A 26,714-nucleotide genomic window follows, 5' to 3' on the forward strand; every position below is an offset into this window, starting at 1 on the left:
TGGGCATTCAACCAGATAGAAGATGTCCAAGTATTTGCACAGAAAAGACCAGGACTAAATGGAAAGTTCAATATTGTAATACAAGGTGGCTAACAGAAACTTTTGGCTTCTGTAATTTCTAATGGTCACAAAAAGTCAGTTACAAGTCTTAGAATCTTCAGAAAGTCAGTTGGAACAGGAAGCTATCAATAGAGGTGAAGTTCCAAAGGACTGGGCTTTTGCCTTCTGGCTTTTGATGTTGCTGGAGGCTTTTGCTTTGGCTTAGCCTGTTGGTTTCGGCATTTCGGGTTGGCTTTGGCCTAATTGCTGTAAAAGTGAAAATTGGGAAAAAGCCATCTAGAAGTGTATATATTTCTATGGACATGGGAAATGTATCAAAACTACATTTCCCGTGATCCAGCTGTTTCCGTTTCCGGGTCTTTGGGGCATGGGGAGGTCTACGTCAACGCAGGAAGAGTTTAAATCTCCTGGGTTAGGAGGGAGTGGTCTCTTTTGCGAGTAGGCACTTCCAGGAAACAGGAGACAGTAATGGAGGCGGCAGTTTTGAATGCTTACAAGCGCGTGGTCTAATGATTTTATCTATAAACATGGCTTTAATTAAAATACTAATTTATATATTTATACAAGCCTTTATCATTTTTCATATTTACAATTTGGCGAACCAGAAGGTCGAAATTCGAACTCTAAATCTTCCAGATAGCCTAACTATAGCCATGCCTGCTTTCTGGCCATCTGGCTCAGCTCTTTTGAGCACTTTTTTAAAAAAGGAAAGTGGCTTTCCTTGCCATGCTTTTGCTAAAAGCAAGAGCACGTTTTTGCCTCCAGTGGGACTCAGCCGGCCAGTCCAGCCCAAGCCACCTTGGGAGGGAGGTCAGGCCAGCCGATTCGGGCTTTTGGCTTTACACTAAAATGCCAGAGCCCAGCTAGTGTGTCTCTGCCACTGATCTCCATTCCTACTGCTTCCTGACTACAAGCCCGCCAGCGTTCTAGTCCCAGTGCTGCCGCTTCCACTTTAACCCCGAGCTCCAGAACCTGAGATTTCCGGGAAGGAACCCAGTCCTGACTTGCCAAGTTCTCGACCTCCAGAGACTGCTTCTGCTCTGCCGCAAACCATTTGGGTAGTATATTCCCCTTTTCCCTATTTCTAGCCTTCCACGTGTTTCTCTAAAGACCTAATTTAGCCACCCACACAAGCTCTACATGTGGGATTTTCTACAATGACCCGACACCACGTGGACCTAGCGTTTACCCTTAATTGGCCGAATGGCCTATTCAGACTTGCTTGTGATTAAAAACTGAACTCAGGGGAAGAACTTTGAACTTTTAGGAAAAAAAAACCCCTTAAACTCAGCAGAACTCAATCAAAAGAACCTTAAATTGAAACCAGGGGTGAACTTTTAAAAACCTCGGAACTGAATGAGCTTTATTTCTGTTTTAAAAAGACTGTATCTTACTGTATATTGTTAATTAGTTTTGTAAATTAATCTTGCTTATTTCGTTGATTTTCCTGTTGCACTGAATCATTTTACGCTAATGAAGTTACTGCTTATGATGTTATTATATTTCCTAATTTACTTAAAGCTTACTGTATCAGAAACAATGCGGTTATATGTACCACCTATGAACATCTTATAGAGTACATGTCTTTTTAAAAATTTATTCTGTCTTGGTAATTGCAAAGAACCTTGAAAGTTTCCATGCTTTAAATATTACCTTGTAATTTTACAAGAGATCTTTTTTAACTTTTACTTTAAATCCTTAAGAATTGTTGTCTTAAAGGATAAAGCTTTTATATATTTTATTATAAGAGATATTATAGCCTTAAATGGGTAGAAGCATTTCCTACCCAGGATTTTTAAAAAAACAGGAAGCCAAGGAGCTCCTGTATATTCTTATCCAGAAGGTTTCTTTTTTAAATATCACATTTTGCTATGGAAGCAATAACAGCATTTGCCAAGGGTTAAAAGTTGCAACAAGCATTTTTTAAACCGAAGTGCATGACATGACAATTATCTTTACTAACAAACAAACAATTTTAAACATCACTGTTTGTTTTAAAATGTGCTATTGGAATAATGGTACTCTATTTGAATGTGCATTGTGAATCTGCTATTTTGTAAAACCCACTTTCTCTCACAGAAAGTCTCATTTTTGGGTAACATAACCCTTCTAATTCTAAGCTATATATATATTTTTGACTTTTTAAAACATTTTTTAATGAGAGAAATTGATTTTCCCCTTTTCTCATCTTGTACTGGAAGTACATATATAATCATTATTTATCCTTTTTCTGATTCTACAGCAAATACCTGAGCCTATAGGACTGTGATTTAAATGCCTCTCTGATTCCAGAAGGGAATATGAAAGCTGTTAATAGTGCTAAAGAAAGCACATGGTCAGAGACTTGACTGACTAAGATCTGCATAATTGCTGCAGTTCTATGCCAATACTTTAGGGCTTGCAAATTGGGGTTTGAGTCCTGAAGTCCCAGTCTTTTCTAAAACTTTAGAGGATGTGGGTCCCCTCGACTTAGATTCCTAGAAAGCACCTAAGATTGGTTAATTATTTGGCTCACTTCCCTAAAAAGCTGATGATAAGTCAGATCAGAGAGAGACATTTTCCTTAAGTCCTGGCCCTGAATGGGTAATTGCACAATGCTGAATTCACTTTAATTAGACCTTCATTCAAAGGTCTAAGTTTATTTTCCCTAGATTTTTGCACATTACATTTCACAAGTTAATTTTTCTTCTTTTTTCTTGAATTTTATTCTTTTTATTTTGCCAATTGAATTCATATAACCCCCAGGACTCAGCCACTCATCCTTAGCTGACCTGAGGTACTTTTTTTTTTTTTTTTGAAAAAAGGTGTGTTTAAGAATTACCTCACGGGGATATCTGTTAAGTTTTTTAAAATTCGATAATGTAAAAATATATGTATATTAAACTCTTTTAGGAGTAATTTCACGGGGAATTGAATTGTATAAATCTTAGAAGAAAATGTATGTTTTGTAATCTATAATGTAAAGTTTAAATTCTTTTGAGAATAATTTCAGAATAAGGATCTTGCCATCTCCCCAGAATCCAGACAACGAACTTGTTTGGTGAGGACACATGAAGATGTCTGAAAAGCCTTCACTGTACCATGAAGACCAAACTTTGAACTTTGGGGTGCAGTTGATTGAACTATGGGGAGTTGAAATTGAGTTGTATGTATTGTTTTAATTGTACACTGTTGTGCCAGTGGGGGACAGCCCCAAATTGGTTTTTTGTCAATGCAGCTAATTTAACCATTTGTTCATCTATTTCTTTTATCCCCAATTTCCTGAAAAATTTAGAAGTTGTTTATTTTTACAGGTCCAGCAAAGAAAAAAGGACTAACCGTTTTTTTTGCCGGACCTCACGGGGAATTGTAAAAGTGAAAATTGGGAAAAAGCCATCTAGAAGTGTATATATTTCTATGGACATGGGAAATGTATCAAAACTACATTTCCAGTGGTCCAGCTGTTTCCGTTTCCGGGTCTTTGGGGCATGGGGAGGTCTACGCCAACGCAGGAAGAGTTTAAATCTCCTGGGTTAGGAGGGAGTGGTCTCTTTTGTGAGTATGCTCTTGGCCAGGAAACAGTAATGGAGGCGGCAGTTTTGAATGCTTACAAGCGCGTGGTCTAATGATTTATCTATCAGCATGGCTTTAATTAAAATACTAATTTATATATTTATAGCAGCCTTTATCATTTTTCATATTTATCATTGCTTCGGCCTTGGCCTGTGCTTATTTTGTCTTAGGGAAATTTAGGCCTATCTCATTTCTCTGTACCTCTCCCTGATCTCTCCATGATGGCTGGCTTGCCAATTAATGTTATAAAAAAGTAGTTAATCTGAGTGGGTCTCGAAGTAATTTGGGTGTGAGGAAGGATAATGGAGATATAGGTGATTATAAGGTGATTGGGGAAGGAATGAAGGTAAGGGAAGGTATATAGGAGATAAGGGAAATGGGGTATGTAGGAGAGGGCAGCTAAAACAGGTTTATTCACAGAGGCTAGAGACAGAGGATATTGGGGAAATAGGCTGGACTCTTCAAGCAGAGAAGGTATCCCTATATTGTAAAGGAGTTTGGGCCAGTCAGAAATGTATAGGTTTGGGTGGAGGATTTTCTCTTGTTAATTTCTAAAGTCTTTTGAGGGAGGAATCAAAAGGGCTCCTCCCTCTGCCAGTCAAACTGATCGCTGCAGGAAGTCTCGGGTAGGTACTTCTTGCCAAGATGGATGCCCCTCAAGAAATAAAAGAAAATGATTCCTTCTCTCTTCAGCCCTTGCCTTGATCTTCAATACAATGATTCAGTAGAGGCTTTGAGTAGGTAACAGGGGGATTTATTAATCTCAGGTTAAACAGAGGGAAAAAGGTTCAGGGTTTTCTAACTGCTTCTAGGGAGAAGGGTGATGGGGGAGGATGGGTCGTGGAGAGATTTAGACTGAGAGAGCCTGCTCTCAAAGTCAGGAAGATTTTGTCTGCCTTTTAAGTAAAGTCTTTATCAAATCACTAAAACTAGGGGTAACTTATTTGAGGATGCTCTACTTGTCTATAGAAACTAAACCAACAATGTCCAATCACCAAGCCCTCCCTTCCACCCAGGGCCCAAAGGAAATTCAGAGGAAGGGGAGGGATGTAGATCAGGGAGAGGCCCAGAGAAATGAGACAGGTCTAAATTTCCCCAAAACAAAATAAGCACAGGCCAAGGCCAAAGCAATTATGCCAAAGCCAAGCCAAAAGGCCAAAGCTAACAGGCTAAGCCAAAGCAAAAGCCTCCAGCCACAGCGAAAGCCAGAAGGCAAAAGCCCCGTCCTTTGGAACTTTACCTCTATTTATAGCTTCAAGTTCCAACTGACTTTCTAAAGATTCTAAGACTTCTAACTGATTTTTTATGACCGTTAGAAATTACAGAAGCCAAAAACTTCTGTTAGCCACCTTGCATTACAATATCCAACCACAAAAACCAACAGAAACATGAAAAGGTAAGAGAAAACTAGTATTTTTAAATTCGCCTCTTTAAGGGCTTCAATAAGATCTAATTATTCATATTCCTATATGGAGAAATGTTATGTGTAATTCTCTGCAGTGAACTCTATTCACTATTATAGTATCCACTATTATAGTAATTAGAAGAATTATTCAAAGGGAGAAGATGGAGTACTAAATGGTCTAAGATGATATAGGGGTGGGTGGGGAAAAGGGGGGTGAATAGTAGATGGCACCAAGAGAAACTTGAATAAGAAAAATAGGATATTCTATTACACACAAAGAAGGCATGGGAAGGGGAGGGGATGAATACTATTATAAGAAAGAGAGGAAGAGAGCATTAAGAGGCAATATTTAAACCTTACTCTCAGTGGAATTAACACTGAGAGGGAAGAGTAGCTATATCCATTGCGATATAGAACTCTATCTAACCCTACTGAGAAAGTCAGAAGGGATAAACCAAGGGGAGCAGGGGAGTGGGGAGATCAAAAAAGGGAGGGGAGGAGAAGGGGGAGGGAATTCATTAGGCCTTAAAAACAAAAAGAGGGGAATAACAAGGGAGGGGTAGAAACAGTAGTAAACAAGGGAGGGGACAAGGGTTACTGGTTTAAAACAAATCACTGGTTTAAAAGGAAATGGCCCAAGAAAAAGGGGTAGGACTAGGAGAGGATACCAAAATGTTGGGGAATACACAACTGATAATTATAACTCTGAATGTGAATGTGATGAACTCGCCCATAAAAGGGAAGCAAACAGCAGAGTGGATTAGAAACCAAAAGCCTACCATATGTTGTCTACAAGAAACACATATGAGGCAGGTGGACATACACAGATTTAAGGTAAAGGGCTGGAGCAAAACATTTTGGGCTTCAAATGAGAAAAAGAAGGCAGGAGTGGCGATCATGATTTGTGACAAAGCCAAAGTAAAAATAGATACGATTAAAAAAGACAGGGAAGGTTATTACATTCTGATAAAAGGCAGTATAGACAATGAGGAAATAACAGTGCTAAATATGTATGCTCCAAATGGCATAGTATCCAAATTCATAAAGGAGAAACTGGCAGAGCTCAAGAAGGAAATAGATAGTAAAACCATACTAGTGGGAGATCTAAATATTCCTCTTTCATATCTAGATAAATCAAACCAAAAAATAAATAAGAAAGAGACAAGAGAGATGAATGCAGTCCTAGAAAATTTAGGTTTAATAGATATGTGGAGAAAAATAAATAGGGACAAAAAGGAATACACCTTCTTTTCAGCTGCACATGGTACATTCACAAAGACTGACCATGTAATAGGGCATAGAAACATCACAAACAAATGCAAAAGAGCAGAAATAATACATGTAACCTTCTCAGATCATAATGCAATAAAAATAATAATTAGTAAGGGCACCTGGACAGGAAAATCAAAAACTAATTGAAAATTAAATAATATGATTCTCCAAAACCAGTTAAAGAAGAAATCATAAAAACAATCAACAATTTAATTGAAGAGAATGACAATGATGAGACATCCTACCAAACTCTGTGGGATGCAGCTAAGGCAGTACTCAGGGGGAAATTTATATCCTTGAGTGCATATATTAACAAATTAGGGAGGGCAGAGATTAATGAATTGGGCATGCAATTTAAAAAAATAGAAAGCGAGCAAATTAAAAATCCCCAAATGAAAACTAAATTAGAAATACTAAAAATCAAGGGAGAAATTAGTAAAATCAAAAGTAAAAGAACTATTGAATTAATAAATAAGACTAGAAGCAGGTATTTTGAAAAAACAGATAAAAGAGACAAAGTACTGGTCAATCTAATGAAAAAAAAGGAAAGAAAACCAAACTAGCAGTATCAAAGATGAAAAGGGAGACCTCATCTCTAATGAAGGGGAAATTAAAGCAATCATTAAAAACTATTTTGCCCAATTATATGGCAATAAATTTAGCAATCTAGGTGACATGGATGAATATTTACAAAAATATAAATTGCCTAGATTAACAGCAGAAGAAATAGAACACCTAAACGATCCCATATCTGAAAAAGAAATTGAACAAGCCATCAAAGAACTCTCTAAGAAAAAATCGCCAGGGCCTGATGGATTCACAAGTGAATTCTATCAGACATTCAAAGAGCAACTAATCCCAATACTATACAAATTATTTGATATAATAAACAAAGGAGTCCTATCAAATTCCTTTTATGATGCAAATATGGTACTGATTCCAAAGCCAGGTAGATCAAAAACAGAGAAAGAAAACTACAGACCAATCTCCCTAATGAACATAGATGCAAAAATCTTAAATAGAATACTAGCAAAAAGACTCCAGCAAGTGATCAAGAGGATTATCCACCATGATCAGGTGGGATTTATACCAGGAATGCAAGGATGGTTCAACATTAGGAAAACTATCCACATAAATGACCATATCAACAAGCTAACAAACAAAAATCACATGATTATCTCAATAGATGCTGAAAAAGCCTTTGACAAAATACAGCACCCATTCCTATTGAAAACACTGGAAAGTATAAGAATAGAAGGACCTTTCCTAAAAATAATAAACATTATCTATCTAAAACCATCGACAAGCATCATATGCAATGGGGACAAATTAGAAGTCTTCTCAGTAAGATTAGGCATGAAACAAGGATGCCCACTATCACCTCTATTATTTAACATTGTACTTGAAACGCTAGCAGTAGCAATTAGAAAAGAAAAAGAAATTGAATGCATTAAAATAGGCAAGGAGACTAAGCTATCAATCTTTATAGATGATATGATGGTATACTTAAAAAATTCTAGAGAATCAACTAAAAAGCTAGTAGAAATAATCAACAACTTTAGCAAAGTTGCAGGAATCAAAATAAATGCACATAAATCATCAGGACCATAAATCATCAGCATTTCCATATATTTCCAACACATCACAGCAACAAGAGGTAGAAAGAGAAACACCATTTAAAACCACCCTAGACAATAAATATATACTTAGGAATCTATCTACCAAAACAAACACAACTACAAAACACTTTCCAAACAATTAAAACTAGATCTAAACAGTTGGAAAAACATTGATTGCTCATGGGTAGGATGAGCTAACGTAATAAAATAACATAATAAAAATGACCATTCTAACCAAATTAATTTATTTATTTAGTGCCATACCTATACCTATCAAACTACCAAAAAACTTCTTTACTGAATTAGAAAAAAATATAACAAATTTCATTTGGAAGAACAAAAGATCAAGAATATCAAAGGAATAATGAAAAAAAAATGTGAAGGAAGGGGGCCTAGCAGTACCAGATATTAAATTATACTATAAAGCAACAGTCATCAAAACAACATGTTACTGGCTAAGAGACAGAAGGGAGGATCAGTGAAATAGACTTGGGATAAGTGACATCAGCAAGACAGTGTATGATAAACCCAAAGAGCCCAACTTTGGGGTCAAAAATCCACTATTTGACAAAAACTGCTAGGAAAATTGGAAAACAATATGGGAGAGATTAGGTTTAGATCAACATCTCACACCCTACACCAAGATAAATTTAGAATGGGTGAATGACTTGAATATAAAGAGGGAAACTATAAATAAATTAAGTGAATGCAGAATAGTATACTTGTCAGATCTCTGGGAAAGGAAAGATTTTAAAACCAAGCAAGAGTTAGAGAAAATTACAAAATGTAAAATAAATTTTGATTATACCAAATTAAAAGGCTTTTGTACAAACAAAAACAATGCAACCAAAATCAGAACAACAAATTGGGGAAAAATCTTCATAACAAAAAACTCTGGGTCTAATTACTCAAATATACAAGGAGGTAAATCAATTGTATAAAAAAATCAAGCCATTCCCCAATTGATAAATGGGCAAGGGACATGAATAGGCAATTTTCAAATAAAGAAATCAAAAGTATCAATAAGCACATGAGAAAGTGTTCTAAATCTCTAATAATTAGAGAAATGCAAATCAAAACAACGCTGAGGTATCACCTCACACCTAGCAGATTGGCTAAAATGAGAGGAGGGGAGAGTAATGAGTGTTGGAAGGGATGTGGCCAAATTGGGACATTAATGCATTGCTGGTGGAGTTGTGAACTGATCCAACCATTCTGGAAGGCAATTTGGAACTATGCTCAAAGGGCTATAAAAGATTGTCTGCCCTTTGATCCAGCCATACCATTGTTGGGTTTGTACCCCAAAGAGATCATAGATAAACAGACTTGCACAAAATATTTATGGCCACGCTTTTTATGGTGGCAAAAAACTGGAAAATGAGGGCATGCCCTTCTATTGGGGAATGGCTAAACAAATTGTGGTATATGCTGGTGATGGAATACTATTGTGCTCAAAGGAATGATAAACTGGAGGAATTCCATGTGGACTGAAAAGACCTCCAGGAATTGATGCAGAATGAAAGGAGCAGAGCCAGAAGAACATTGTTACACAGAGACTGATACACTGTGGTAAAATAGAATGTAATGGACTTCTGCACTAGCAGCAATGCAATGATCCATAACAATTCTGAGGAACTTATGAAAAAGAATGCTACCTACATTCAGAGGAAGAACTACAAGAGTGGAAACACAGAAGAAAAGCAACTGCTTGAACACATAGGTTGAGGTAGACATGAATGGGGATGTAGACTCGAAACTACCACACCAATGCAACTATCAACAATTTGGAAATAAGCCTTGATTGATGACACATGTTAAAACCAGTGGAAATGTGCATCGGCTATGGGGGGTGGAGGGAAGGTCGAGGGATGAAGGGGAAAGTAAGAACATGAATCATGTAACCATGATAACTTTTCTAAAAAACAAAAATTATTTTTAAAAAACTGAAAATGAAATGATATTCAATGAAAATACAAGTAAAATTTTGTAATAAAATAATTTTTTAAAAAAAGTAGGACATTGCTCACTTATTAGCCTTCCCAGAGAACCACACCAAAATCAACCCTACTTTAGCAAAAGCAATAGAGAAATTTCTTAGTATAAGTCCCAGAAACTGTCATGAATGAGTTAGAAAGGCCAGTTTCCATTAAAAGGGAAAGCTGATTTCAGTACCAGAAAAATAAATAAAATAAAAGGAAAAGCTGAACAAAGAACGATGTCTATATGAAAAAAATCACAAAACTATGAAGGGGGGGATTTAAATAAAATGTTAGGAGACCTTTAGCAAATGCAAAGAAATTGATAAAGCTTCTTTCCTTAAATCTCACAAAGCATGACATCTAAGCTGGATGGCTGACATGTTTACTTATTCCACAGTATTGATGATAGTGAATAGTATCTTCTTTCAAATAATGCTAGCCATACTTAACGATGAAAGGTTTATGACTGACAGAACTTAAGACTGCATTGCTCCCTCATTACTGTACTAGTAATCTCACTTGAAAGAAAAAAATGTCATATGGCAGCCTTATGCCTTCACATTACATTTTTTAAAGTTCATAGCTAGTTATTCTCTAATAGAGAAAGATATACTCTGCCTCCAAGGACATTTTAATTAAGACCAACTTGAGAGAAGAATTTTCTATTCAGAGTATTACCATTAAAATCCACATGACAAGAAATGGTTGTTCAGCTACAAAATACAAATTATAAATACTGGTGACATTTTATGTTCAGGTCCCACTGCTGTTATCCACATATTTGAAGATCCTACTTGTGCAAATTAAATAAATGTAGTAGATGTGAGCAAGGGAATGTTGATAGAGACCATTCCTAGCACCCTTTCTAATCCTCTCCTTGAAAAGAACTAAGTACTGCATTTGTAAACCTAGAAAACTAGTTTTCTACCAAGGGGCCTAAACTTGTGCTCCATATTCTATACATTGATTATTTGTGTAACCTTCAAAACATGGACTAAGTCTAGATTCAAGACTGTCTTTTCTCAATTCATACTCTTATCAACTGATCAAATGATTCAGAAGCCTCTGAATTTTAGAGGACTAAAAAGGATGTCATCTTTGAAACAAATTTCCATCTTGGATCTCAAAAACAGAGCTCAAAGCATTTGCTCTTCAAATTAATAAATGGGCCATGATTCGAGGTTATTGGTCAATTGTTGACAGCATATTCAATTACAATGTCATTTCATGCATTCAAGAAATTAATTTGGAGATCAAGATAAGCATCTACTATATGCAAGACAGTGAGCCAGAGTCCTAGGAATACAAATACAACAAAGGATCTAGTCTTGACTATCACAGAGCTCACATTTACTGAAAATCACAGTCTACAATTATTGTGAATCAATATATGAATGAAAGAATTTGTAAAAGTGCTTAGTGCTTTAGTTAAGTTTAGTTAAGTGCTGGGCTTACAAATACACATGTCCTCAAAGGATTCACTTTATACAGGAGGAGGAAGAAACAGCATATATAAGGAAGAAGTAATCAGGGAAGAGTGTTTTGATTTGGCAGAAGGATTGTGAGTAGAACAACAGGAAATTAAATGGCATGCCCATTTACAGATCAACAGTGGAATGATTTGGGTTCATCAAAAATATATTTAAAAAAGCAGGATGAAGGACACTGAAAGCTTTAGAGCAGGGGTCGGCAACGTATGGCTCTCGAGCCATATCTGGCTCTTTTGAGGGCCAGATATGGCTCTTTCTGCAGGAGCCATAAAGTCAATTTTTTTCAGTGGCAGTTACAGGAGCGCACACTGTTACAGGAGCTGTGGAAAATATGGAGGTCACCAGGGACGTTACAATAAATCTAAATGGTTGTGGGTACACACACTGGGTTGTAGGAGAGACTGGACCAGGATAGGGAGACCAGAGGTCACAGCTGAGCTGCTCCTAACTGACAAAAAAATGGCTGCAGGCCAACTGTCTCTACTGGGCCAGAGTCTTCGAAACCAAGAGGCAAGGTAAAAGGTTTTAACAGGTTTGATTATGTTCAACTAAAAGGTGGGATAGGGGATTCTACTCTAAAACTTAAATGGCGAAACCACAAGGCAAGGAGAGGACTTCTCTACTCTAATCTTAGTGATCTAGCAGGCAGAGCCCAAAGGAGCAGTAATGGAGTCTCTGGGAGGCTGCATCAAACCTGGTTCCAGCCAGGGTTTGACCAGCACAGCTAAAGGACCTGTGGGTGGCTTTGGGGTTCTCACTGTAATCCACCAATGATCACAGGATGTCAAAAGCCAAGGTGGTCCAAGGTATCCAAGTAGAGTGAGTGTGCTTGAGATGCTGTCCACCAGATCCCAAACTCCTCCTCCCCTTAGTGCTGCTCTGTAGTTCTTGTCCTCTTGTTAGAAACCACCACCACTCAGGATCCCAGGGAAATCAGGATGTAGGCTGAGATCTCCCAGGGATAGCAACAGTTTATGCCAACCACTAATGGAGTCTCTTTCAGGGCACAAGCACCTACTTCCTGCTCCTTCATTCCATCTTGGAATGATCCAGTCCTTCCTGCTAAGTCCATCCTTAATACTTAATTACTAACTAATCTTCCTCACAACAGAGTGTGCACTGTGAGCACTGCACGGCTCTCAGGAAATTACATTTTTTAAAATGTGGTGTTTATGGCTCTCATGGCCAAAAAGGTTGCCAACCCCTGCTTTAGAGGATCAACTCAAATGTTTAAACAAATCAGCTACATATACTTCATTACAACCTCCCTCAAAAAAAAATTTTTTTCAAATACATACTACACTCTCAGGAGTTAAGAAGTGTTATCTAACTAAATGACTCAGAAGACTACTGGGAAGAGATTCTGTCAAAAGGTTAAACCCACATATTTCATTGCTTTATTATGTAACAGGGAGACAATATAATAAGAATTTTCAAAATTAAGTGGTTTGGAAAAAAATATCAGAAAACTCCAAATGCTGCATTTAGAGGCTATTTAGGGGAATATCTGCATTCAGTGTTCTAAAGTTTCTATGTATTTGTTGTGGTTATTTGGCAAATTCTCATCCTTGAAGAAAGTACTTTGGAATAGAAGCAGGAGAACATACAATTTGATCATGTTTTATTCAGAAATATTCCAAATATAAAACCTCTTGGTTTAGCTTTTTTTTTTTAATTTTCATAAATGTTTTTCATTCCTTTATTTTTTAACACATACCTCTCTTATTTCCTTCACCCCTTCTTAGCTTTAAACAACAACAACTGAAATGTTATTATCATGGAATCATGATTTAGGACTGAAAGAAATCTTAGAGGTCATCTAATCTAACCCCCTAATTTTAGTTAAGGAAAATGAGACCCAAGAAAGTTACCTACTCAAAATCACACAGAATACAACAGAGATTGGATGCAAACCTAGACCCCCTGAAGCCAATGCTACCTCCCTTTAAGAGCCATAGCAACAAAAAGACATGTACATGGCCTTTTAAAGCTGTCTTATGTAGATGAACTCATTTAATCATTACAAAAATCCTACAAAGTGAACAATTTATTTTGTCCCCTTATCAGAACTTTTGCAAGAATTTTGGAAGTTCCATAATTGCAACGGACTCAGTTCTATTCCTTATAACATCAATAAAGGTATATTTGTATTTTAATATAAAATGGAGATTAGGGTATACAGTTCTGTAAACAACAACTCAAAAAAACTCCCATTAAATAAAAGATTCATGACAATGTCACAATTTTGCCTGATATTAACCTAGTCTGCCACCTGCTGGCAAGGATCAGGAAGGGGGAAGAGTAGATTCTGTTCAACAAGCAAATAGTTGCAGTCATTTATTATTAAGGAGCAAACTATCTTGGTCAAGAAGAAAATAAAAATCAAGGAGAAAAAAGTCAACATTACAGTCTACAAACTTAAAAAACAACCACTCAGATTAATTCCCATTTCAATGGTTTTTTACACTAAGGTAAGTGAAAAGCCCATTTTAACACACTCTGCAACTGTTAAGACGCTGCTAATTAATTCAATGATAGACAATTCAGTAGGCCCTGTTTTACATGAACTCAACATACATAAATTCAGGTATACACAACCAGCAATTGAGAAAAATAAAGGCAGAAAAATACATAAAATGCATTATTTAAATCATACGTTTTATCCACGCCATTTCCCAAGAAGTGTAAAGTCTTGTAGAATTTCACCCAATCATGCTCATTCTCACTCTTGAGAAGTGTTCATGTGAGTCATTACACTGCTTTGAGCCAAACGTTCCCTCCTGCATCACTCTTGGTCCAAAGTTCTTGCTTGAACAAGTAGTCCACATCAGAGCAGTGCTTCTCTTTGTTTCATTAACACTATTTAGTTATTAATAAAGGTTCCAAATACAAGGGTAGTGATGCTCTTATCAGTACCTCTGCTAAGCCTTAGAAAAGTCATTAAGTGCCTAGGTTTGTTCACATAAGAAATGTTTATTAAATAATATTATGCATGATTTTCAACTCAAGAGAAGGGTCTTGGAATGTACCAGTCATGTAAGACAAAGCCCTCCTGATTAGGATTTGGAAAATCTGGATTAAAGTAACGCCACATTGTGGCTGTGGGAATGACCATGGGGAAGTCAATGAAGCTCTCATTGTACCCATGTACATCACTGCAGTAAGGCTAGAGATGAATCGATGTAGGCTAGTGGGGAAAGGCTCTATACTGAGAGTTTCCTAGATCACCTCAAATTTTAGGAATATACATATATTCCCTTGCTTAAATGTTAGGGAAGAATGTCAGCACAGGATAAACATGAAAAATATTGCAAAGCATCACAAAGCCACCTCACTCAGTGAAAGGAGCAAATGACTAGAAGGCAGATCAGTTCTGTCAAACCCATACAGGCTATGGAAACCTTTCTCAGCTTCTATTTCCTCATTTAAAAGAACTGAAAATAATTCTTGCATGACCTTCCTGACAGGATTGTGATGAGGAAATAATAACATCAGTGAGTTTTTAATTATTAATCATGTGCCAAAGCTTGAAAACAAATCAGTATATGAGGAAGAATGAACTTAAATTCCCTGCATTCACAGAATGCACTTCTTCAGGTTGTTCACAACAACTTAGGAAGGGCTAAAAATAAATGTATGTGAGTAAACGTGGGTGAAGGGTGATATACACATGAATCTATAATTAAGATATTATAGAATGTTAAAATTTTGTTTTCAGAGCCTAAATATAATGTTCTATTACATGTCAGCTCCTGGAGGGCTAAACTGTCTTTTGTCTCTGTTTTCCAGTATTTTAGCACAGTGCCTGACACACAAAAGGTGCTTAATAAATATTTACTGAGTATTGATTGATGAATATAAATTTAACCTGAAACAAAATTTAAAGACTCAATTCCTTAAGTATTCATTGATCAAAATAAAGAAATGTAACCCAGGGGAATTCTTGCTGATGTCCTGAATTATTTTCATGTTTTCAGATACAACCATGACATTAGTCAGATTTAGAAGCTTCTGAGAGTCATTACTGACTCCAGAGTAATAGACAAACTTCTTTATTTGACACTTAAATCCTTTGACAATCTGGCTCTGGCTTCTCTTTCCAGGGATACCACATCACTGCCCCCTTACACATTCCTGAAAACTGGCCTATTTGCTGTTCATTGTACATAGCATTCTATGGTCTTCCATGACCTGACAAGGGCTATCCACTCTACCTGGAACATCCCCTCTCCTGACCTCTTAGATCCCAATGCTCAGCTGGAAAGAGCCAGAATAAGTGCCACCTAACATGACAACACCACATTTCATGTTTATCTCAGTTCACACTGTACCTCTCACCCCAATTAAATATAAGCTGCTTTAAGGGCAGAGTTTGTCTCCTTTTTGTCTTTGGCCCTAAGCCTGATACCTGACAAATAATAGGAACTTGATAAATGTTGGTTCGATTCAACTGAATAGTTCATATTTCTAGAATATTTGATAAGGTTTACAAGGTGTTTTACCCACAAGAATGTTATCAGGTAGGTATTATAACTATTATTCTTTCCAGTCCAATGCTGGTATCTACTAAAAGCCACCTAGAAAATAACTTAAATGATATTTTTTTCTTACCTGAATACTGGAGAATTTATGTCTTAAGTTCACCAGTATGATTCGTGCTAGTAACAGCAAAACAGGATTAGAAGTCAAACTGTAGATTGATTCACCATCCAGAACCAATATACCCAAAACAATTGTGTATAATTCTTTGATCTGAAAGAAATAAATTATTTTTAAAGTGAACACATATTGATCTCACTGAAATGACATCTTTCATTAAAAAAGAAAACAGTAATAAAAGAAATTTTGCTGTCTTACACCAACAATCTTTTTTCCATTAATTAAGCAAAGGTACTCAACTCCTAGCCAGAGACAATTAGCATACTGCAGATTAGAAAGCATCACAAAGAGAGGACTTACAGATTCATAAATGTAGAGGTGGAAAGAGCCTAAGAAGCCATCTAGTTCATCTCTTTCAATTTATAGATGAAGAAACTAAGTCCCCTGAGGTTAAGTCCTTTCCCAAGGTCACCCAAGTAGTAAGTGAAAGAGCTGGAATTTGAACTCTGTTCTTCTGAGGGCAAATCCTGGTCTCTGCACTAGTCACTCGCTGAGACCATCCAGTGCAGCTTCTCACATGATGCAGGATACCTTCTACAACACCTTGAGAGACACTCATCCAACTCATGTTTTTTTTTTCCCTCTACATATAACCCTAAGTATTAAAAAGTCCTTTGGCATAGTCAGCTAACATCTGTCTCCCTAAAACTTCCACACAGTGGTCCCAAGTTCTGCTTTCTGGTCTCAGTCAAAACAAGTCTGTTTCCTATCCACATGACAGAGTTTCAGATATTTGAAGTCAGTGATTATGTACCATTTCCCAAGTCTTCTCTTTTCTAAGCTAAACATCACCAGTTGTTTCAACTTCTCCTCATCAGACGTGGCTTCCTAACTTGTCATCCTTAGCTGCCTTCCCATGACTCCTTTGGGATCTCTATCATCACAGGAGGGAAGAAAAATGCTCTGTGGGCCATAAAGGTGAAGAGAAGGCAGCCAATGTCCTGTGCTGCCACATGGAAGATTTTTTCCTACACTGTCAGAGCCATTAGAAATAGCTACAGGGAGCATCAGTCATATACATAAACATCAAGCATACTCCAGCTATTTACTTCTCTTTTCTCCCCAGCATCTCTTTAATACAACTGGCTCTCTTCCCTTCTGTCTCTACCATTTTAAAAAAATGTTTTCTTTTCATTACTCAACTGCAGGAGTACTACTTATCAGGGAGAAAATAATCTGAGGAGAGATTTAGAAGGTATGCATTACATGGCAGGCATTTTTTTGTCAAGTGAATGGATGAATTCATGAATAAACGTTATAAGAAAGGAGCACAGAATCAGAGAATACAGAGCTAACAGACTTTAGTTCAGCCTATCCATTTTAAAGATATGGAAAGTGAGGAACAGAAAGGGGAAATGATCTGCTCAAGGTTATACAAATACTAAGCAATAAAGTTCTCAAACTCCAAAATCCATATTTGTTCAACTATGCCATTTGTTTTAAGAAGAAAAATTCATTTTGGAAGCAAGGAACAGACTAAAAATGCTTCTTGTATTCACTTAAGCCCGAAGGTGTGAGATTAACAAAACAGGGCTCTTTATTAACCAGGAAACAGCTGAGAGAATCATGACACATATGCAACAGAATATTATTGAACAGAAAAATTAATGAATAGAGAATTCAGAGAAACAAGGAGAAAAAATCTGTATGAACTTATGCTGAGCAAAATATGCAGAACCAAGAAAAAAAATGGTTCCCAACATATAAATGAAAAGATTGCTCAAAGGATGTCAAATTCTGAGTAATGAGAAAGCCAATAAAGGTCCTAGGGAACAGAAAATGAAATGGACCTCTCTCCTCATGATAGAATGGAAAGGGAGCAGCAAGAAAGAATATAGTCAGTGTCAAATGTAAACACTATATCAGATGCTTTTACTTAATTGTTTTTCCTTGTGCCAAGAAAGGCTTTGGTCCAGAGGGAGGGATTTAAGTTGACTGTAATGTAAAAACAAGAAACATCAATAAAATTTATTTTTCAAAAAACAAAGGATGTCCCTCATGATTCATTTTTCTTGAAGCAAAGCAAAGAGGCAGGATATGGAACCCTTACATTTTCTTTCCTATAAATAATCACAACTTTGATAAATAAAAAGTTTCATCTAAATTCAAAGTTAGAATCCAAAGTACTAAAATCCAGGGAATGAGTAGATACATTCTTAACATGGTCAAACATGAATAAGTAACTTTCTTTGATCCACACACACTATTATGTAAGAGATCTACAAGCTTTCTCCCCTAACATCCAAATCAAGTTGGTCTCACTTAGAATAAAGAAAAAAGCTCAGCTAAATAGACACCATGGAAAGTGACAGAAGACTCAAACATTGAGAAAAACTCATCCCTATCCCACTTAACTTGATTTGATGTCAAAGTCTGTCTTCTTTAAGCATAAATTTTAGACTATTTTCTTGAAAGCAGAATCACTAGCTATAAATAACCTCAAAGAGGGTCACATTACCCATATATAAGACTAAGCTACAGATATAAATATAAATATAAACTGCATTATTTGTAATCAGATAATATTTCCCTCTCTGATCATCAACTTGGAAATTATTTGGGGTTGTGCTTGACATGTAATAAATGATTGGTTTCTTACTCAATTTTTATCTCAAAGCACATGAAATATGGTAATAATTAAACATGGTTTTTCAGAACATGAAAATTAAAATCAAAGTATCTCACCTACTCCTATGATTTAACAATAGTATTCTGGCTGAGTTCTAAATGTGCTCTCAAATAGTTTAGAGCAGTGATAGGCAAACTATAGTCTGAGGGCCAGATGCGGCCTCCTAAAATGTTCTATCCCCCCGCAGGACATTATTCCTAATCTGACAAATACAATGAGTAGGATACAATACAATGAAACTTCGAAAAAGCTGCCTTAAAACAGACTGACAGATGAGCAATTCCTTTGGCTCCCTCTTTAAAAAGTTTGCCCATCACTAGTTTAGAAAAAAATCTAGTTTTTAAAAGGAATTGTTTGTATTTCTATCCTTTTTTTAAGACTGGGTCTCCCTATTTCACCCAAATTGGAAGTACAGGAGCTACTCACAGATCTAATCCCACTAATGATCAGCAAAAGATCTTTGAATTGCTTCTTTTCCGATCAGAACCAGACTGATCCACTTAGAATAACTTGGCCTCCTCTAAATGTTGCCAAAACAATCCTACCTGGCCTCAGATCAAAGATCTCCTCTGCTGACATTTGCTGCTTCCATTAGTTTTTCCCTTTTTCTGAACTTCTATAGAAGTTACAACCTATACTAGACACTCAGCATGATAACTTATTGTCTTTCATTATTACTTAAATGTTTCATGAATTTGTGTCTCAAATTATGAACTATATCACAAGCTCTTGAAAGATAAAGATTATTTCTTATATACTAAAACCTTGGTTATACAGTACTATGAAGAGGAAAGGCATGGAGAATAGAAAGCTGGCCTTGGAGTCAAGAAGACTTGAGTTTGAGCCCTCCCTCTGAAACATACTGAGTCACTTAATTTGCAGAGCAAGTCACTTAACTTTCTCTACAAAACTTTCTAAGCTGCAATAGAAAGTGCTGACATGCATTGGTAAAAGCAATATCTTAACATGGAGGATACATGAAAAAATATCCTACAACCATGAAATCAAAGGCCAAGTCCCTGGGCCTCTTATGAAGCTGCAGGGCATTTCTTGTTTACAAATGACATCAATAATAATAACTGATATTTATGTAATGTTTTGTACTTTGTAAAATGCTTTCCATACATTATCTCATTTGAATAATGTAAACATGGGCTATAAACCCTTTTTTTCCTTTATCTGGAAGGCAGGCAGGGTGTTGCAGACATGGGATGGAAAGTCAGAGAACCTGTGTTCCCATCCTGGTTCTGAGACTTTGGGCAAATCATTTCCCATCCCTCGGGCTGAGCCTCTTCAGCTGTCAAATGAGGGTACTGGGCGTGAGGACCTATGAGGTCCCTTCCAGCTCCAGGTCTCTGATTCCACGATAACTTTAAATGAAACCTTTATAAAGCATCTAGTACTAATTTCCCATCCAATGGCCTAGGACGCATCTCCCTGACATCTTAGAAAATTTGCTGGATGACAACCTTTATGGAATGCAGCCTTTTGACCACTCAGTGTCACCATGAACCTCACTTTCTGAAGGGGTGTGGTCTTGAGCGACTGAGGCATGCAGGGGGTCACCTCTCTACTTCCTGACTCAGGATTGTGGCATTTTTTCAATTTTCATCTACTTCATGCAGCTCTGAGGATCTTCCTCTAACAATCTTACAAATTCTAATGTAACGATTCCCCTCTGCTAGGGGGCAGGAAACCCAGACAACTAAGATGGTTAAAATTCTGTCTAAAGAAAAGACAGAGATAGGTAAGTGGCTCAGTGGATAGAGGGGCAGGCTCGGCGACAGGAGATCCTGGGTTCAAATCAGGCCTTAGACCAGTCTTACTCTTCTCTCTTGGAACTGACACTTAGTATCAATTCTAAGACGGAAGGCAGCAGTTTTAAAAAAAAAAAAAAGAAAGAAAGAAAGAAAGGTCAAATCACTGAGTGGGCACCTTAGTATATGGACTTGATAAATATCTATGTAACTGCTCTGAAATCTTTCTCTGTGTGGAGGGAGTAGTCTATTTCCTGTTTCTTGGCTCCTGGATTTTTTTTTTTTATTCTCAGTAGTTAGTACACTCCTATATAGAGCACAGATACTTAACACAATAACTAGTTAAGTGACCAATAAGTAGCCTCAGTCTGATAGATTATCTTTAATGCCTTTGATAAGTCATTTTGAGCCTCTAGATTTACATTTCCTCATCCATAAAACCAAAGGACTAGACAAATATATGTAGGACTCTTTCCACATCCAAAGCCCAGGATCCCAAGGGAAACATAATCAGTACCTATTCTTGAACACAACGGTGTTTTCTTTAATTTCCTCTTCACACTTCCCACAGTCATTCTCATCTCTAACATGATTTAGGACTTTGTAGACATTTCAGACACAACTAAGAGGCACTATACCCAGTACACTATACAGTAAAGCTGTCTGCACTGTAATAAGAAGCCCTGCCAAAGGTATAACAAATTAGGTTATCATCAGCAATACTGGAACTTTTTCAAATTATTAAGTCATTTAATGAAGGAACCAGAGCTCATGTAGTTTCCTACATAGTGAAAAGCTGTATATGTATCCCTACTACCTACCCATTGAGTCCCCAATTTCACATGTATTCACACCTTTCCTGAGAGATGATAAATGCAGTAATAATCCAGATAGGAAACTTAAGCCAACGTACCTCACCGAACTGCTGTAACAAAACAGATGGCAAAAAGTCCTGGGGCTGTAAGTCAACAGGAGGGCCAGTCCAGTTGCTCTGAACAAAAAGTTGTAAGCTGCTCACTCCAAGCAGAAATATCATCTGCTGTCTGCAAAGGAAAGGGTTAAAAGCATCAACAGGAAGCCTATTTGTGGGCACAGACACAGGTACATGCAGTCTGGTTTTAGTTATAAAAGAGAAAATAAAATCTGCACTCTCCAGTCAAAAGGGTTAAGAATATCTAAGATTCATCAAAACAGTTCTGAAACAAACTCACCCATCCCCACGATGAGGTCCCATACTAAAGCAGGAAGAACATTGAACTTGAATTCCTAAACTAAAGCCACAGACTCAGAGTTCAAATCCTGACTCTGCAGCTTATTATCTGTGTGAATATCACTTAATTTTTGTGGGCCTTCATCTGCAAAATTCGGGAATTATACTAGATGACCTCTGATGTCCACTCCAACTCTGGAGTCATGTTCCTGAGAACCTATATCCTTTTCTAATTTCAGCAGCTCTCCCATCAGCTGAATATTAATTTGAACACAGAAAGCAAGTCTTAGATGAAAGCCTTTATTGAGCTCATTCTCCTAAGGAATTCTCCTATTACAACACTCACATAAATACCCATGAGAAGAATAAAAAGAACATGTCCTCTAAAATATCCTTGAATTAACAGGCTAGAAAGAAGGCAATCTATCTAAATGGGGCAAAGAAAACTCCAAATCAATCAAGATGTTTTAACAAACATTTACTATGTGCCTACTGTGTGCAAGGCACTATATAGGGGACACAAAGACAAATCTGAAATAATACCAGCCTTCATGAAACTTAACATTCTAGCAGGGGTGAGGTATAGGGACTGCACACACACCCCAAAAAATACAAGATGGCAAGAACTACTAGGAAAATCAGAAGGATCTTTAAAAGCTAGCAACTAAGAAGGGCGTTGTAGGAATTTAGAGATTCAGAGGAGTAAAAGCTAAGAGAAATACAATCCAAGTTTGGAAAAGAATCTACACAAATGAATTAAGGTGAAGGGGCAGGCGGATGGCACTGCAGATTGAGAGACAGGCCTAGGGACAGGAGGACAGGAGGACCTGGGTTCAAATCTGGCCTAAGACACTTCCTAGCTGTGTAATCCTAGGAAAGTCACTTACCTCCCATTGCCTAGTCCTTACTGCTCTTTTGCCTCAGAAACAATACATAGTATTGATTCTAAGACAGAAGGTAAAAGGTTTTTTATTGGGGGTTTTTTTTTTTAATGCATGGAGATGATAGATAAAATGATAAGTCTAGGGAACAATTTAGTAGTCTAATTTGTCTGGAACACAGAATGCATGTCGAGAAGTAATCTGAAATAACTTTAGAATAGGAAGCTGGGGCTAGATTATGGATCCTATATTCAGGAGAGGCATAATTTATCCATCTCAGTCTGGTTTATTCTTGTTCTTGGGTATGCATAATCCGAATTCAATTGCAGAGCATACCAGCAAAAAAATAAGTCAATAGCTGTACACCCCCACCAGGGTAGCTAGCTGTCTACATCAGGAAAGTCCAAGAGACAACATGTTATCAACAATCCTGATATAAGAAATTTATTAGAAAAAATGCCTGGTAAAGTGACAGTACAACACGTAAGCATGGAGAAAGAAACTTCAAAGAAATGTCAGGGGGTGGGGGCATGCAGTAAGTACATCCTTGCTAGGAAAGAAGAAGAGGGCTATGAAAAGTAGAAGCAACAGCAGACCTTAAATTTAGCAAGAAAACAGGAGGGTCTATGGAAGAAAATGGTCTCTGGGAAGATCAACCCTTCATCACTTGGCTCTAAAAATAATTACTGTGGGGGGCAGCTGGGTAGCTCAGTGGATTGAGAGTCAGGCCTAGAGACGGGAAGTCCTATGTTCAAATCTGGCCTCAGACACTTCCCAGCTGGGTGACCCTGGGCAAGTCACTTGACCCCCATTGCCTATCCTTTCCACTCTTCTGCCAAGGAGCCAATACACAGAAGTTAAAAGTTTTAAAAAAAATCAGAGGTTCCAGGTTAAGATGGCGGCAGAGTAAAAAGCAGCTCTTAACCTCTCCTGACCAAAACACACAAAACTTCTCAAGGGGACATAAAAACAAGTCCAGACGAACGGAGGACCCTCACAATAGGGTGCAGCGTGGAAGGTACGTGGAATCGGGGCATTTCCATGCGATAAAGGGGTGAAACAGCTCTCACTAAATCGCGGGCTGAGCAACCACCCCACCCCCAACCCCTCCACACACAACACCTATAGTGCCAAAGCCAGTTAAAAAGAAATAGAGCAAGTTTGGGGCACCCATCGAGTCATTGGCAGCTAAAGGGCCTGTTCCTGAGAGCAGCAAGATTTGGGACCCCAATAAGCCAAAGAACGCACCCGAAATTTGAGCGCGGGAGAGCACAGGCGCAGCGGAGGCGTGGGTGGAGGCAGACACAGCCAGGAGCCAAAGCTCTGAAACCCTGAGTGGGGAACCAGGGCAGACGGGGATACAACTGTGGAAGCAGTGCCCTGAGACTTGTAAAGGAACCTCCAGCAGAGGATCAAGCAAGGAGGTCCACCAGGGGGCTTGACCTTGGAAAAAACCACTCAGACCTCAGAAGCCAAAAGACCGCGGTGAGGAGAAAGCTGAGAAGCTGCTGGGCTAATGATGGCTACCCAGACTCAGGAAGTTCAGAAGAGAAAGCTAAACAACAAGAAAAAGAAGTCTTTAACACTCGACAACTTTTACACAGAGAAAATTCAGACAACCGAGCAAACAGAGGAGGAGAACAAACAAGAATCTGGACCCTCCTCAAATAAGGAAAACTCCTCACAAGCTATAGAAGAGTTCAAAACTGAGATTCTGAGGAAGATGGAAGAGATCTGGCAAGAAAATAACAGTTTAAAAGGTAGAATCTTGCAATTGGAAAGTGAGGCTCAGAAATCAAATGAACTGATAAGCAAATTGAACCAGATTGAAAAAGAAAACCAAAAGATTATAGCTGAAAACCAGTCCCTACAGGCTAGAATTGAGCAATTAGAAGCTAATGATCTCTCAAGACAACAAGAACAAATAAAGTCAAAAGACTGAAAAAATAGAAGGAAATATGAAATATCTCAATGAGAGAGTGACAGACCAAGAAAACCGGTCTAGAAGAGACAATTTGAGAATAATTGGTCTTCCAGAAAAACCAGAAATTAATAGAAACCTGGACTCTGTACTAAAAGAAATTATTCAGCAAAATTGCCCTGAAGTCCTACAACAAGAGGGCAATATAGACATCGAAAGGATTCATAGAACACCCACTACATTCGACCCAGAGAAGAAAACGGTTAGAAATATTATTGCCAAATTCAAAAGCTTTCAAGCAAAAGAAAAAATCTTATAAGAAGCCAGAAAGAGACAATTCAAATATCAAGGAGCACCAATCAGGATCACACAGGATCTAGCAGCCTCCACGCTAAAAGATCGCAAGGCTTGGAATACAATATTCAGAAAGGCAAGAGAGCTGGGCCTGCAACCACGGATCAACTACCCATCAAAATTGACTATATATTTCCAGGGGAAAGTATGGGCATTCAACAAAATTGAAGAATTCCTAGCATTTGCACAGAAAAGACCAGGGCTAAATGGAAAGGTTGATATCCAACCACAAAAATCGAGAGAAACATGAAAAGGTAAATAAGAAACAGAGGGGAAAGAAAGAAAACTTATAATTTTTAAATTTGCCTTTCTAAGGGCCTCAGTGAGATCTAATTATATGTATTCCTATGTAGAGAAATGTTATGTATAATTCTCTGCAGTGAACTCTATTCATTATTATAGTATCCACTATTATAGTAATCAGAAGAATAATTCACAGGGTGAGGGTGGAACACTAAATAATCTAAGATGACATGGGGGATAGGAAAGAGGGGGTGAATAACAGGGGACACCAAGAGAAACTTGAGTGAATAAGAAAAATAGGATATTCTATTACACACAAAGAGGGTATGGGAAGGAGAGGGGACAAATACTATTATAAGTAGGAGAGGAAGAGAGTATTAAGAGGTAATAATCAAACCTTACTCTCAGTGTAATCAACCTGGAGAGGGAAGAGTAGCTATACTATCCATTGGGACATAAAACTCTTATCTAACCCTTCTGAGAAAGTCAGAGGGGATAAATCAAGGGAAACAGGGGAGTGGGGAGGTCAAAAAAAAAGGAGGGGAGAAGAAGGGGGAGGGAATTCATAAGGCCTTTAAAAAAAAAAGGGGGGGGGGAATAAGGGACGGGGTAGGAAGGGAAGTCAGTCAAGGGAGGGGATAAGGGATAGGGTCTTAATAGCAAACCACTGGTTTTAAAGAATATAGTTTAAGGAAAAGGGGTAGGAATAGGGGAGGAAACGAAAATGTCAGCAAATGCACAACTGATGATTATAACTCTGAATGTGAATGGGATGAACTCGCCCATAAAACGGAAGCAAATAGCAGAGTGGATTAGATACCAAAATCCTACCATATGTTGTCTACAAGAAACACATATGAGACGGGTGGACATACACAAGTTTAAGGTTCAGGGCTTGAGCAAAACCTTTTGGGCATCAAATGAGAAAAAGAAGGCAGGAGTGGCTATTATGATTTCTGACAAAGCCAAAGTAAAAATAGATATGATTAAAAAAGACAAGGAAGGTCATTACATCCTGATTAAAGGCAGTATAAACAATGAGGAAATAACACTGCTCAATATATATGCACCAAGTGGCATAGCATCCAAATTCATAAAGGAGAAACTGGCAGAGCTCAAGAAGGAAATAGATAGTAAAACCATAATAATGGGAGATCTAAATATTCCTCTTTCATATCTAGATAAATCAAACCGAAAAATAAATAAGAAAGAGGTAAGAGAGGTGAATGAAGTCCTAGAAAAATTAGATTTAATTGATATGTGGAGGAAAATAAATAGGGACAAAAAGGAATACACCTTCTTTTCAGCTGCACATGGCACATTCACAAAGATTGACCATGTAATAGGACATAGAACCATTGCAAACAAATGCAAACGAGCAGAAATAATAAATGTAACCTTCTCAGATCATAATGCAATAAAAATAATAATTAGTAAGGGCACCTGGACAGGAAAATCAAAAACTAATTGGAAATTAAATAATATGATTCTTCAAAACCAATTTGTCAAAGAAGGAATCATAGAAACAATCAACAATTTCATTGAAGAGAATGACAATGATGACACATCCTACCAAACTCTGTGGGATGCGGCCAAGGCAGTACTCAGGGGGAAATTTATATCCTTGAGTGCATATATTAACAAATTAGGGAGGGCAGAGATTAATGAATTGGGCATGCAACT

The 26,714-nt window shown here is 37.5% G+C and overlaps 1 protein-coding gene across 1 annotated transcript in view; it reads right to left on the reverse strand.

Moving 5' to 3' along the window:
* TTC27 (tetratricopeptide repeat domain 27) overlaps positions 1 to 26,714 on the reverse strand; it is a 244,492-nt gene that overhangs the window by 198,766 nt on the left and 19,012 nt on the right. Inside the window, exons 3-4 of the mRNA XM_044663689.1 lie at positions 21,336 to 21,465; positions 15,989 to 16,129 (exon numbers count right to left, since the gene is read on the reverse strand). Of these exons, the coding sequence (XP_044519624.1) occupies positions 15,989 to 16,129; positions 21,336 to 21,465 (271 nt within the window). The remainder of the gene's footprint in view (positions 1 to 15,988; positions 16,130 to 21,335; positions 21,466 to 26,714) is intronic.

This window comes from Gracilinanus agilis, chromosome 2 (genome assembly GCF_016433145.1).
Source record: "Gracilinanus agilis isolate LMUSP501 chromosome 2, AgileGrace, whole genome shotgun sequence".
Classification (NCBI taxonomy): Eukaryota; Metazoa; Chordata; class Mammalia; order Didelphimorphia; family Didelphidae; genus Gracilinanus; species Gracilinanus agilis.